Here is a 12,267-nt window from a genome sequence, read left to right as displayed (position 1 = left end):
AATCCACTCACTTCAGCCTCCCCAAAGGCACGGGATTACAGGCTGAGCCACCGAGCCCGGCGAAGTGGAGTTTTAATAGCAAATAGCCTAAATGCCATAGAAAGGTTAGGGGTTAAGTAAATTATTATGATCTCTCCAAATAACAGCTGAATACATTGGGCTTATGGAAAGCTCTTCAAGACCCACCAGGAAGTGGAAGAGGCCAGGCCTGGAGCAATCTCTGGGCACACTGGCTGGGATACACAGCTTTTCCTAGGAGTGTAGACATATACCTTTAATGTTGGATACCTTTGGAAGACAGGTAGGAGACGGAGGGAGACTTAATTTTACATTTGCTTGTAAACTGTACTGTGCTCTTTTTTAACCATGTGCATTACTATTTTTATTTGGTAAATGTACAGTTTTTTGGGTTTTTTTTTAGTTGGGGCTTCACTCTGTTGCCCAGGCTAGAGTGCAGTGGCATGATCATGACTTATCGCAGCCTTGGTCTCCTGGGCTCAGGTGACCCTCCTGCCTCAGCCTCCCAAGTAGCTGGAATTACAGGCATGCATCACCACACCCAGCTAATTTTTTGATTTTTTTTTAGAGATAAGGTCTCATTATGTTGCCCAGGCTGGTCTTGAACTCCTGGGCTCAAGCAATCCTCCTGCCTCAGCCTCCCAAAGTACTAGAATTACAGGTATGAGCCAGCATGCCTGGCCCAAATACATTTTTTTAAAGGCATTGGTCTATTGCAGCACTATTCACAACAGCAAAAACATGGAACTAACCATGCTACCCATCGAAAGTAGACTGGATTTTAAAAAGTGGTACATATACATGATGGAATATCATGCAGCAATAAAGAAGGACAAAATTATGAACTTCACAGCAACTTGGATGGATTTAGTCTGTAATACTCAGTGATCTGTCACAGAAACAAAGAACTGAGTACCACATGTTCTTGCTCATATGCAGACCCTGAACAATTATCATAATACTACAAGAAAGGGATTGACAGTATGGGAAACTGCCAGGGGAGGTGGGGGGGCATACTTCATCAATAAGGGTACCTGATCTCAAACCAGGTGAAGTGGGAACCAAAGTGAAGCCCAAACTTTACCTGTACAATGAATATTTGTATACCTAACCCTGAATTATTCCCTAAATCTTTAAAATAATTTTTTTAATCATAAAAAATAAAGGCATTGATCATACTGCTAACTAAAAAGACCAAAAAAGGATCGGCACAGTGCAGCCCAGGAGTCTAGTTGTGCCCTGACTGGGCGTGTCCGTAAGTAGCACCTGCTGATGGCCACCTTCCACGTGTAGATGGCAGAATTTGAGTAGAATGAATTGTTATTAATAGCTCAAAAATCTCAAGCGCTGGCTAAATCGGCGAGTTATTTTGTTTTGTGGCGTGTAGGCCTGTGAGTTTCTGTTTGGCTTGACAGGTTTCTTGTAGGTCCTTTGGGACATACCCTGGGTGTTTCTTGTCCACCTGGGAAATTGAGCTGCAGGCGCTGTACTTGTCAGTTACGGTTTGGGAAGACTTTCGATTTCTTAAGTAAAAGGAACCCTTGAGATGCAAAGTGCCATTCTAATGGGATCTGTCATCTAAGGAAGAGGCCTAAAGGGCTTGAGAGGCTGGCTCAATGCAGAGACCACTCCATCACCACATGGATGCCTTCATCTTTCGTGAGATGCAAGCTGGCATCCACATTCAGGAGCTCAGGAAGCTCTGGCAGAGTTGATGAAATTAGAGCTTTTACACTACAGTGGTATGGGAAGTCACTGAGATGGCTGTCATCTTTCTAACAATAAACATAGCATTTTCTTTTCAGATCCCCATTTCAGCCATGGTTAACATTTACCTTATAGTAATAGTCTTTATTTATTAGAGGATATGAAACAAGTATATATTTTGGACAGATGTTTAATGCAGTTTCCTAAAGTTGAATAAATGGGCTGGAGTACATTGACATGTTCACAGCTGCTGCAGCCTCAACCTGCTGGGCTCAGGCAATTCTTCCACCTCAGCCTTCCAAGTATCTGGAACTACAGGTGCGCACCACCATGCCCAGCTAATTTTTTGATTTATTGCAGAGATGAGGTCTCACCAAGTTGCCCGGGCTGGTCTCAAACCCCTGTGCTCAAGCAGTCCTCTCACTTCGGCCTCCCAGAGTGCTTGGATTACAGGTGTGAGCCACCGTGCCCAGTTAAATGTGCTCTTTAAAATAAAAGCTTTACCAGATGTGGTGGCTCACACCTGTAATCCTATCATTTGGGGAGGCAGAGGTGAAAGGATTGCCTGAGCCCAGGGGTTCGAAACCACCCTGGACAACATGGCAAGGCCTCGTCTCTACAATAAAACAAAAAATTAGCCAGATGTGGTGGTGCGCATCTGTAGTCCCAGCTACTCAGAAGGCTGAGGCAGAAGAATCTTCTGAGCCCAGGAGGTTGAGGCTACAGTAGCCATGAGTGTGCCACTGTACTACAGCCTAGATTATAGCATGAGACTCCAACTCAAAAAATAAAAAATAAAAATAACAGCTTTATTGTGATGTAACTGTCTGACAATACAACTTACCTGTTAGACGGTATAATTCAGTGGCTTTTAGTCTATTCATAGAGTTGTGCAACCCCAATGCAGTTTAGAACATTTTCATCTCCCATGCCTCTAGAACCCATACCTACTAAGTATATTTTGTAAAAGGAGAAGTCAATCAAAAAATTAGCTGGTCAGGGTGGCGCATGCCTGTAGTCCCAGCTAATCAGGAGGCTGAGGAGGTCGAGCTGACGTGAGCTGTGATCGTGCCACTGCACTCCAGCCTGGGTGACAAAATGAGACCCTGACTCGAAAAAAAGGAGAAATCACAAAATAAAAATCAACAGTATGATAAATATAATAAAAAAAAGCTAGGTACTAAAATTGACCATTGAATCTCAGTTGTCGACAAAGGACAGACACACTCAAAGGAAATATGACTATTAAACCAAAGCCATGGAAAAAACCACCCTAATTAGTAATCAGAGGCATGCAAATCAAAACAAATTACCAGGTTCCCCTTCTTGTTACCATTTTAATTGCTGAGAACTTTAAAAAAGTGACCAGTGTTGGAGGTAGTACAGTAAAATTTTAAATGTTGCTGGCAGTGATGTAACCTCTTAAAGCAGTGTATCAATGTGTATCAAAAGCTTTCAAAATGCGTATTCCCCCTGACTGGAAAATTCCACTGGCCACTCTGAGGAAGGCAACCCTAAGCACAGAGAATACTGACAAGGATGTTCAGTGCAGTTTCTTGCAACGGCAGGGAACCGGCCGCAGCCTTGGGAACAGGTAACAAGGCGGATGTAGTTCCCTCATCGGTGTGTGTGTCTTCTGCAGAGTCAGCTGAGCTTACAGGTGGGGAAAGAGACAGAGGGAAGGCATGAGTGAGTGGGGGCGCCCTGTGCACACACAGTCCATGGCCCGAAAGCGGTGGGATGCATGTGCTCCTCCCAGGCGGCTAGCGCCCCGCACCTCCTTAGGTGTGAGCGTCACCCTGGGCTGAGTGCCACTTGGCTTTGAAGGTGAGTGGCTTCTGTCCATGGCTCCCCAGCACCAGCCAGCCCATCTCTCTTCAGTGCTCAACCCGGGAAGCCTCTCCCCCTCCCTTTCTCTATGTCTCTTTTGTAAGAAATTTAAAAATTATTATTTTCCGTTTGAAACATTCCACAATTCATTTTGCTGAAATATTCTTTTTATAGACTGTATTTATCATACTTTCTTATTTTAATTTTTAGAAAATCTTTGCTATTCCAAAACAGGAATTGTTGATACTATAAACTTTTATAAATTTTTACCATAGAAGTTTATATTGGCCAGGTGTGGTGGCTAACACCTGTAATCCCAGCACTTTGGGAGGTTGATGTGGGGAAATCACTTGAGCCCAGGAGTTCAGGACCAGCCTGGGCAACACAGTGAGACCTCAGTTCTACAAAAAATAGAAAATGAGCTGTTATGATGGCACACGCCCAGCTGCTTGGGAGGCTGAGGCAGGAGGATCACCTGAGCCCAGGAGGTCAAGGCTGCAGCAAGCCATGATGGTACCACTGCATTTTAGCCTGAGAGACAGAGTGGGACACTGACCCAAAAAAAAAAAAATTTAAGTTTATATACTCATGTACATGACATTTTTTGACCCAGTTCCTTTTATGATGCAGTTACCTTTATGTCCACTTGAACTACTGTGTGGCTACTCAAAGGAATCGTGGCCGGGCTCGGTGACTCAGCCTGTAATCCCATGCTTTGGGAGGCTGAGGTGAGTGGATTGCCTGAGTCCGCGGGTTCGAGACCCGCCTGGGCAACTTGGCAAGACCTCATCTCTACAATAAATCAAAAAATCAGCCGGACGTGGTAGCGCGCTGCCACCTAGTAGTTCCAGCTACTCGGAAGGCTGAGGCGGAAGGATCGCCGGAGCCCAGCAGGTCGAGGCTGCGGTGACCGGGAGCGGCCACTGCACTCCAGTCTGGGCTACAGAGTGAGACTCCAACTCAAAAGAAAAAAAAGGAATCGTTATGAAGATTATGTCATAGAACAGAAAAGTTTATGCCTATAGTCTCAATGGAAAACATAAGATACAAAGTTATAATAATTATAACTAGATAGAAAAATGCTCAGAAACAAAAAGACTAGAAGAAAGAAAAATTAGCTTTCAATTGCCATTTACAGATTGGTATAGTTTAGCTCAGGTATCAAGTAATACAATTGACCAAGTACTTAACGCACACCCTATATGTGTAGTTTTTAAAAAATCAATTTCCATGTAGCTTTTTTTAAACTCATGTGTCCCCTGGTGATCTGTCCCACCTTCCCATTTGATAACTGTGGCTCACTGACTTCTTTGACCACACTGATTGAACTTCAGAGAGAGGAAGTCCAGTTGCTTGTCAGTACCTTAGTATTACTACCAGAATGGTCAATTTTTACTTGGGCTGTCATGTTATATGATGTAAGAGGGCAGTTACTAGTAATGGTTCTTAGGAAAATTCTTTGAGCCAAGAGAAAAGTTGGAGAATTCCCTTTGGAGATCAATTAAGTTGAGGCTTACAAAAGTAGGATAAGAATTAGACCTTAATATTCTTGTTAAGAGTTCTCTTCTGAGGCTGGGCACGGTGGCTCACGCCTATAATTCCAGCACTTTGGGAGGCCGAGGTGAGAGGACTGCCTGAGTCCATGGGTTCGAGACCAGACTGGGCAACTTGGTGAGACCTCATCTCTACAATAAGTCAAAAAATGAGCCAGGCATGATGGTGTGCCTGTGGTTCCAGCTACTTGGAAGGCTGGGGTGGAAGGAACAACTGAGCCCAGCAGGTCGAGGCTGCGGTGGCCAGGAGCGGCCACTGCACTCCAGCCTGGGCAACAGAGTGAGACTCCAACTCAGAAAAAAAAAAGAGTTCTCTTAACTGATTAGAGTCTGGTTAACAAGATGTGCTGGAGATATGTCTTCAGAAGCCCTCAGTAAAGAGTCACGGCCCAGGCTAGGCACAGTGGCTCATGCCTGTAATTCTAGCACTTTGGGAGGCCGAGGTGAGAGGACTGTCTGAGTCCATGGGTTCGAGACCAGTCTAGGCAACATGGCGAGACCTCATCTCTACAAAAGTAAAAAAATAATAATAATAACCAGACGTGGTGGCACCTGCCTGTAGTCCCAGCTGCTCCAGAGGCTGAGCGGGGAGGATCACCTGAGCCCAGGAGGTTGAGGCTGCAGTGGCTATGAATGTGCCACTGCACTCTGACTCAAACAAAAGAAAAAGAGTCATGGCCCACAATGGGGACAGTTTCAGAGGTCAGCCTGGAAAGCTAAACTGGACCACGAGTTCCCCGCAATGCCAGAGAGCTTGGGCTCACCGTCCAAGTTAACAGGGTGCACTTTGAGAAGGTGCAAGTGCCACTTTGCACTGTCGCCTGCTGACACCTGTCAAGGTTCAAGAGAAGAGACGTGCCGGGTCAGGGACAGGGGTGAAGACAGCAAGGGTACCAAGGGTGGTGGAAGGAGAGAGGGGGCCCATGACTGTTCCCAATGCAGTGCAATGGGCCACGGGTCCTTGGCAGCCCCCGCCAGGCCCCTCCTGACCCTGCGCCCTCCCACAGGTGACCCCGCGCTCAGCATGAGCCACTGGATGTTCCACCAGCAGGCCCTGCAGGAGTATATTCTCATGTGCTGCCAGTGCCCTGCTGGAGGGCTCCTGGACAAACCTGGAAAGTGAGTGCTTCCTCCTGGGGGAGGGGGCAGGTAGGGGAGGAGGGTACCCCGGGCCTGCTCAGAACCGGACTTGAAACCCAAGGCGTCCCTCCCCGTGGGCCGCTCGGTGCCCCTGCTGCGTGGGAGAAAGCCCCCTGACTGGCCACCCCGATAGCCTTTGAGGCCACTGGTCCCGGCACCCCTGGCCGCCATCTTACCCCCCGCCTGTGTTACAACCCCTCCCCAGACAGCTAAACAGATTGCTGGGTTGGTTGCTTTTCTCTCCTTTTTTTTCTTCAACCAAACGGATTTAAATAGAACAGGATAGGAATTTTAAACCCTGGAGACTGTCATCACAATTACTATAGCGTAGATTACGTGGCTAAACTCAAGCCCGAGGTTCCCTGCGGGCCATAAGGAAAGGAAAAGGGGACTCGATCAGGCCTGTCCCTCCGTCTCCCTGGCCAACACGTGCTGCTGCTCTCAGCATCCCAGGGAAAGCCCAGCCTAGCAGTTTATCAGCAAGAATGTGGTCCGTGTCTAGGTGTTCGGGTATCTTCATGCAGCTCTAGCCCTGCCTCCGGAGCCCCTCCAGATGGCGTTGGGTACTGATGAGAAGGCTGGAGTTCCTGCCGCCGGGCAGGGTGGGCGTTTGCGGCTTCTAGAAATGCAGGCAGAACTGGGCCTCCTGCAGCCACGGGAGGTCGGGGTGGGAAGTGTGGGTGCCAGGGCCTCTGCTGGGCGTGGCCGCACTGGGGGGAGAAGCACCTGCTCATCCACCTGTCCCCCACCCCGACCCCCAGGTCGCGGGACTTCTATCACACCTGCTACTGCCTCAGCGGCCTGTCCATAGCCCAGCACTTCGGCAGCGGAGCCATGTTGCACGATGTGGTCCTGGGGGTGCCTGAGAACGCTCTGGTAAGGCGGGCGGGGCTTCACTCCCCTTCTCGCGGGGTCCCCAGGGATGGGCTTCACACGCTGCAGAACTGCTCTGCCTCTCCTGGCAGACGGGCCAGGACACACGCAGCCCCCAGCTCCTCGTGTCCTCAGCCATTAGGAAGGATGGGACTGCACAGGACACACACACCTCTGGGCATACTTGGGTTCCAGGTGGGGCATCTGCTCTGTGCCTTCGTCCCAGGGTTGAGGCCCTGCCTCCCTCTGAAGGAGGCTGTAGAGACTTGTCCCTCTGAGGCCGGGCGTCCCAGTAGGCCCATGATCGCATCTGCAGCCACCCAGCACTGGCCGTACAGCCCACTCCATCCCGCCCAGAGGGCTTGACTAGACGCTGTCCCTGCAGAACGAGACCCCGAAGCTCTGCCGGTGCCTGGCTCATCCCTTCATGGCTCACAGCACAGCTGCTGATGTGTTTAACATGTCTGTCTGCTCCCCTCAAAACCACCAGCCCCGTGAGGATGGGGTGCTCACACTGCACCAGTCCTAGCACAGTCCAGCAGGCACAGCTCTCAGTCTAGACGAGAGCCTGAGACATGAATCCTGCAGAGGCTGTCCACAGTCATCAGTTGACAGGGCTGTGCTGACCGTCGTGGGCATGTGTGTGTGGTTCCACCTTGACAAAGCCCCTCTTCTCCCAGTGTCAGCATGGCTAGCTGTGGCCACGTAGGCGGCTGCCTTGTTTTCCATGGTGTCTCTTTAACCTTCCCTCTTTATTTCTTTTAGTTGGGAAACACTTAAAACAGAAGAAACAAATGACCAACAGATAAAAAGATGCTCAGGCCCCAAGTGTAGTGGCTCACATCTGAAATCCCAGCACTTTGGGAGGCTGAGGCAAGAGAATCACTTGAGGCCAAGAGCTTGAAACCAGCCTGGGCAACATAGTGAGACTGCATCTCTACACTAAATAAGAAAAATTAGCCAGGTGTGGTGGTGTGTGCCTGTAGTCCCAGCTACTCAGTAGGCTGAAGCAGAAGGATTGCCTGAGCCAAGGAGGTCAAGACCACAGGGAGCCATGTGTGCCACTGCATTTCAGCGTAGGCGACAGAGACACCAACTCAAAAACAAACCAAAAAAAGACGCTCAACTTCATTCTTTTTTTTCTTTTTTTGATTTGGAGTCACTCTGTTGCCCAGGCTGGAGTACAGTGGCATTCTCAAGGCCACCACAGCCTCGACCTGCTGGGCTCAGGCGATCCTTCCACCTCAGCCTTCCAAGTAGCCGGAACTAAAAGCATGCGCTACCATACCTGGCTACTTTTTTATTTTATGGTAGAGATGAGGTCTTGCCAAGTTGCCCGGGCTGGTCTCGAACTCACGGGCTCAGGCAATCCACTCACCTTGGCCTCCCAAAGTGCTGGGATTATAGGCTGAGCCACTGAACCCGGCCTTTTAAAAAAATATTTTATTAGAGATGGGGTTTCACTATATTGCCCAGGCTGGTCTTGAACTCCTGACCTCAAGTGATCTACCTTGGCCTCCCAAAGTGCTGGGATCACAGGCATGAGCCACTGTGCCTTGTCCCAAGTCTTAACATTGTCCCTGTTTGCCTCTTCTGTGACCCTTTTCCAGTCTCTCCCCTCCCTCCTTTCCTACAAGTCGCCTGTCCCAAATTTGACATGAATCATGCTTGTGGCTGTTTTTGAACCATTCCTGCATATGAGTGTATCCCTAAGCAATACATATGCAGTTGTTTTGCATGTTTGCACCTACTATACTGACTATTGTGCATTGCTTTTTTCTCTGACCATTATATTTTTGAGGCTTATCCATTTTAATGACCACATGGTATTTCTTTGTATAAATGTACCCAAATTTATTTCTCTATTCTCCTGCTAGTTAACTTTTTTTTTGGAGTTGGGGTCTTACTCTGACACCTAGTCTGGAGTGCAGTAGCACTATCACAGCTCACCATAGCCTCTACCTGCTGGGCTCAGACAATTAGCCACCATGCCTGGCTAATTTTTTTTTTATGTATTATAGAGATGAGGTCTCACCATGTTGCTCAGGCTGGTCTCAAACTCCCGGGCTCAGGCAATCCTCTCACCTTGACCTCCCAAAGAGCTGGGATTACAGATGTGAGCCACTGCGCCTGGCCTGATGATTCCTTTGACTACATTCTCAGAAACATTTCACAGGCAGAGCATGTGGGTGTTTCCAGGGACCCCAAAGTGACTCACTGGCACCCCTTCTTCTCTCTGCAGCAGCCCACCCATCCCGTGTACAACATCGGGCCAGATAAGGTGATCCAGGCCACCACGTACTTCCTGCAGAAGCCAGTCCCAGGCTTCGAGGAGCTGCTGGATGAGACGCCAGCAGAGTCTTCCACTGACTAGAGGACCCGGGCCGGCTCCACTTACCCCTGCCCAGTAAGAAGAGGTTTATGCATTGATACATAGTATGTTCTGGGCTCCACGAGCCTAGCCACTATGGAGCTATGATTCTGTCCTTTCTTGTCAAACAAAACCAAACCAGTGGCTGTGGGTTTGGAGAACACAGTGACGCGGTTTTAAAAATTCTTCCCACACCTGTCAAACCAAAAATCTCGCAGGCAGGCGGTGTGGCTGGGGAGTGGTGCATGCTGGGAGCAAGCGGCCCCTCCCCACCCTCGCTCCAGCCTGGACAGACGTCCAGACATGGATGGCGTCTCTGGCTATCACGGCATCCGGAGCCATGGCTGTGCCTCGCGCCTGCACGCCACCATGACATCACCAGACACGGTGCCCTGGAAGTAGGTCTGCTCCATGCTGTGGCAAGGTTTGGGGTCTTACCAGAATGAGGTCTCTGGAAAAGGCCGTTTTGGGGCTGTGCTGGGGGTGCCCCTGCCTCTCACCTGCCACCCTGCTTATTTGCACGGACAAGGAGCTGGGGTGGAAAGAGATGGGTCTCCCTGAGTCGAGAGCCCCCCAGCCCTGGAGAACTAAGCTGCGCCTCTCTCCAACGCCATGCCCAGTGCCCAGGCAGGACTTGCTTCAGCCATAGGTGTGGCAACTCAGACCCCGGAAGCCAATTACGGAGCGGAAAACGACCCTCTAGTCCGACTTGTGCCAGAAGCAGCAGCCCAGTGACCCCCATCATGGATCATGAAGCCCCCTCTGATGTCCTCAAGCCTGTGGCCACTCTGCTGGTTTCCATCTTTCTCTCACCAGACTCCAAGCCTGCCCTCCTCCAAGACAGTGTTGTCTCGTCTCACCCAGAGTATTAACACTACTAAGTCTCTCACCTTAATTTATGACTCAGGATTTATTCTCATCCCACCCACTTTTGGCTTGCCGAAATAAAGTCACGCACCGGGTTACCTGACTGCCACGGAGACAGTGGCCTTGGAAACTGACGGAGGCCACAGCAGTGCTGCCTGGCATGCTTGGGCCCTGGCAGCCTCCCACGTGGAGCCTTGCCTCGGCCAGCAGGGTGTCACGTTGGGCCATCTGTCCCCTGCTGCAGTGACAGCGAGCCCATGCCGCTGACCCAGCCTTTGTGTTGGCAGCTGCGGGCTGTGGGCAGACAGGAGCAGGGAGAGGTGGTCTCAACACCAACTGGTCACTCGCTGCCTCAAATTCCCTGTCTTGGTGTATCGGGCTATGTATTACCTCCTTGAAATAATAAAAGAATAACATTTTCCACTATCGCTCTCACTTGCATTCTGTACCAAGAAGACACCTCCAGAACGCCCCGTGTTGGGAGCCACTGCAGGTGCTCCTGGGAACACATCTCCCACGTGTGAGGTTCCAGAACATTCATGTTGGAGGAAGGACTAAGCTCCATGCTCTTGGGCTGCCCCTCCAGTTAGGGAAGCGCGGACCCAGCACGGAGTGGGGGCATTGCCTTCCGAGCTCCCTGGTGTGTCCAGCGGGCCCTGCCCGGCTCTCCACGCCGCACCTCACAGTCTGTGTCTGTCTCCGGCCTGTGAGCAGGTACCTATCACATGCTCTAAGACATCGGGGCAACTAACAGCAAATCTGACCCAAACTGGCTCGATGGCAAGGAGGATACGTGTTGACTCCAAAACTGCAAATAAGTTTCCCATCTGCCCTCCATCTACTTAGCTCTGACCTCAGTGCCCCTTGGGACTGTGAAACACCAGAGACAACAGCTCCAGCCCCACATCCTCTTGGGGTCAGGTTGGGCAGACGAGCACCTGGCACTACCCCAGGCTTCCTTCCCAGTGAGGGTCACTGTGTCTCACTGGCCTTGACCAAACCAAGAGCCCTTCTGAGCAGCTTCATTGAGGCTTCATTGTAGCACATAGTCTCAAGAATGGGGAAGGACCGGAGCCCCCAATGTAAAGCTGGCTGTCGCCAGAGGGGGAGGGGCTTACAGAGGCAAGTCACCACCCCCTCTACAGCGGATGACTACTCCCGCCCTCCCCAGCTGGGGCAGCCACAGCTTGCCTGGGCTGCACCCTCCTCCCCCAGGCCCCGGTTGGCTACCCACCTATTTGGCCTGTCTCACCTTGCCTCGGTACTGTGTTCAGGCAAGTCCTGGACGTCTGATGACGGGGAAGCAGCTCTGTTAGGGAGGGAGGCACATGTGGCCTAGGGCTCCTGTCACCACTCCCCCAGCTAGCAGGAAGCCAGTCTGAGAAGCCAGCACACACCGCCCTCCGGTTGACTGGGACACTGTGGAACCCTGACCACGTGGCTCCAAGACCCACCCTGCCTCTGGGTTCTCAGCTATGTGAGCCCACCTGGGCTGGATTTACTGTTACTAAAACCTTCTGACGCAGTCATGTGTCGCTTCATGACGAGGATGCATTCTGGGAAATGTGTCATTAGGTGATTTAATCATTGTGTGAACATCAGAGAGTGAACTCACGCGACCAGAGGGTGCAGCCTATTACACACCTGTACACCACACACCTAGGCTGCGTGGTGTAGCCTACTGCTCCTAGGCTACAAACCTGTGCAGCCTGTGACTGTACTGAGTACTGTAGGCAGGTGTAATACAATGGTAAGTATGTGTGTGTCTAAACGCAGACAAGGTACAGGAAAAGCATAGTATTGGCTGGGCGTGGTAGCTCAGGTCTGTAATCCCAGCTCCTTGGGAGGTCAAGGCAGGAGGATTGCTGGAACCCAGGGGTTCGAGATCAGCTCAGGCAACATAGCTAG

At 50.5% G+C, this 12,267-nt stretch overlaps 1 protein-coding gene across 2 annotated transcripts in view; it reads left to right on the top strand.

Moving 5' to 3' along the window:
* Nucleotides 1-10,785, top strand: part of FNTB (farnesyltransferase, CAAX box, beta) — an 82,470-nt gene extending 71,685 nt beyond the window's left edge. For both annotated transcript variants that reach the window (XM_008070462.1, XM_008070463.1), the window contains 3 exons: nucleotides 6,116-6,227; nucleotides 7,010-7,124; nucleotides 9,364-10,785. In XM_008070462.1, coding sequence (XP_008068653.1) covers nucleotides 6,116-6,227; nucleotides 7,010-7,124; nucleotides 9,364-9,495 — 359 coding nt within the window. In that variant the 3' untranslated portion in view covers nucleotides 9,496-10,785. The remainder of the gene's footprint in view (nucleotides 1-6,115; nucleotides 6,228-7,009; nucleotides 7,125-9,363) is intronic.
* Nucleotides 10,786-12,267: the final 1,482 nt, after the last annotated feature.

This window comes from Carlito syrichta, unplaced genomic scaffold (genome assembly GCF_000164805.1).
Source record: "Carlito syrichta isolate Samal-C Ts95f unplaced genomic scaffold, Tarsius_syrichta-2.0.1 Scaffold313438, whole genome shotgun sequence".
Lineage (NCBI taxonomy): Eukaryota > Metazoa > Chordata > Mammalia > Primates > Tarsiidae > Carlito > Carlito syrichta.
This window is presented reverse-complemented; position numbering and strand designations above follow the sequence as displayed.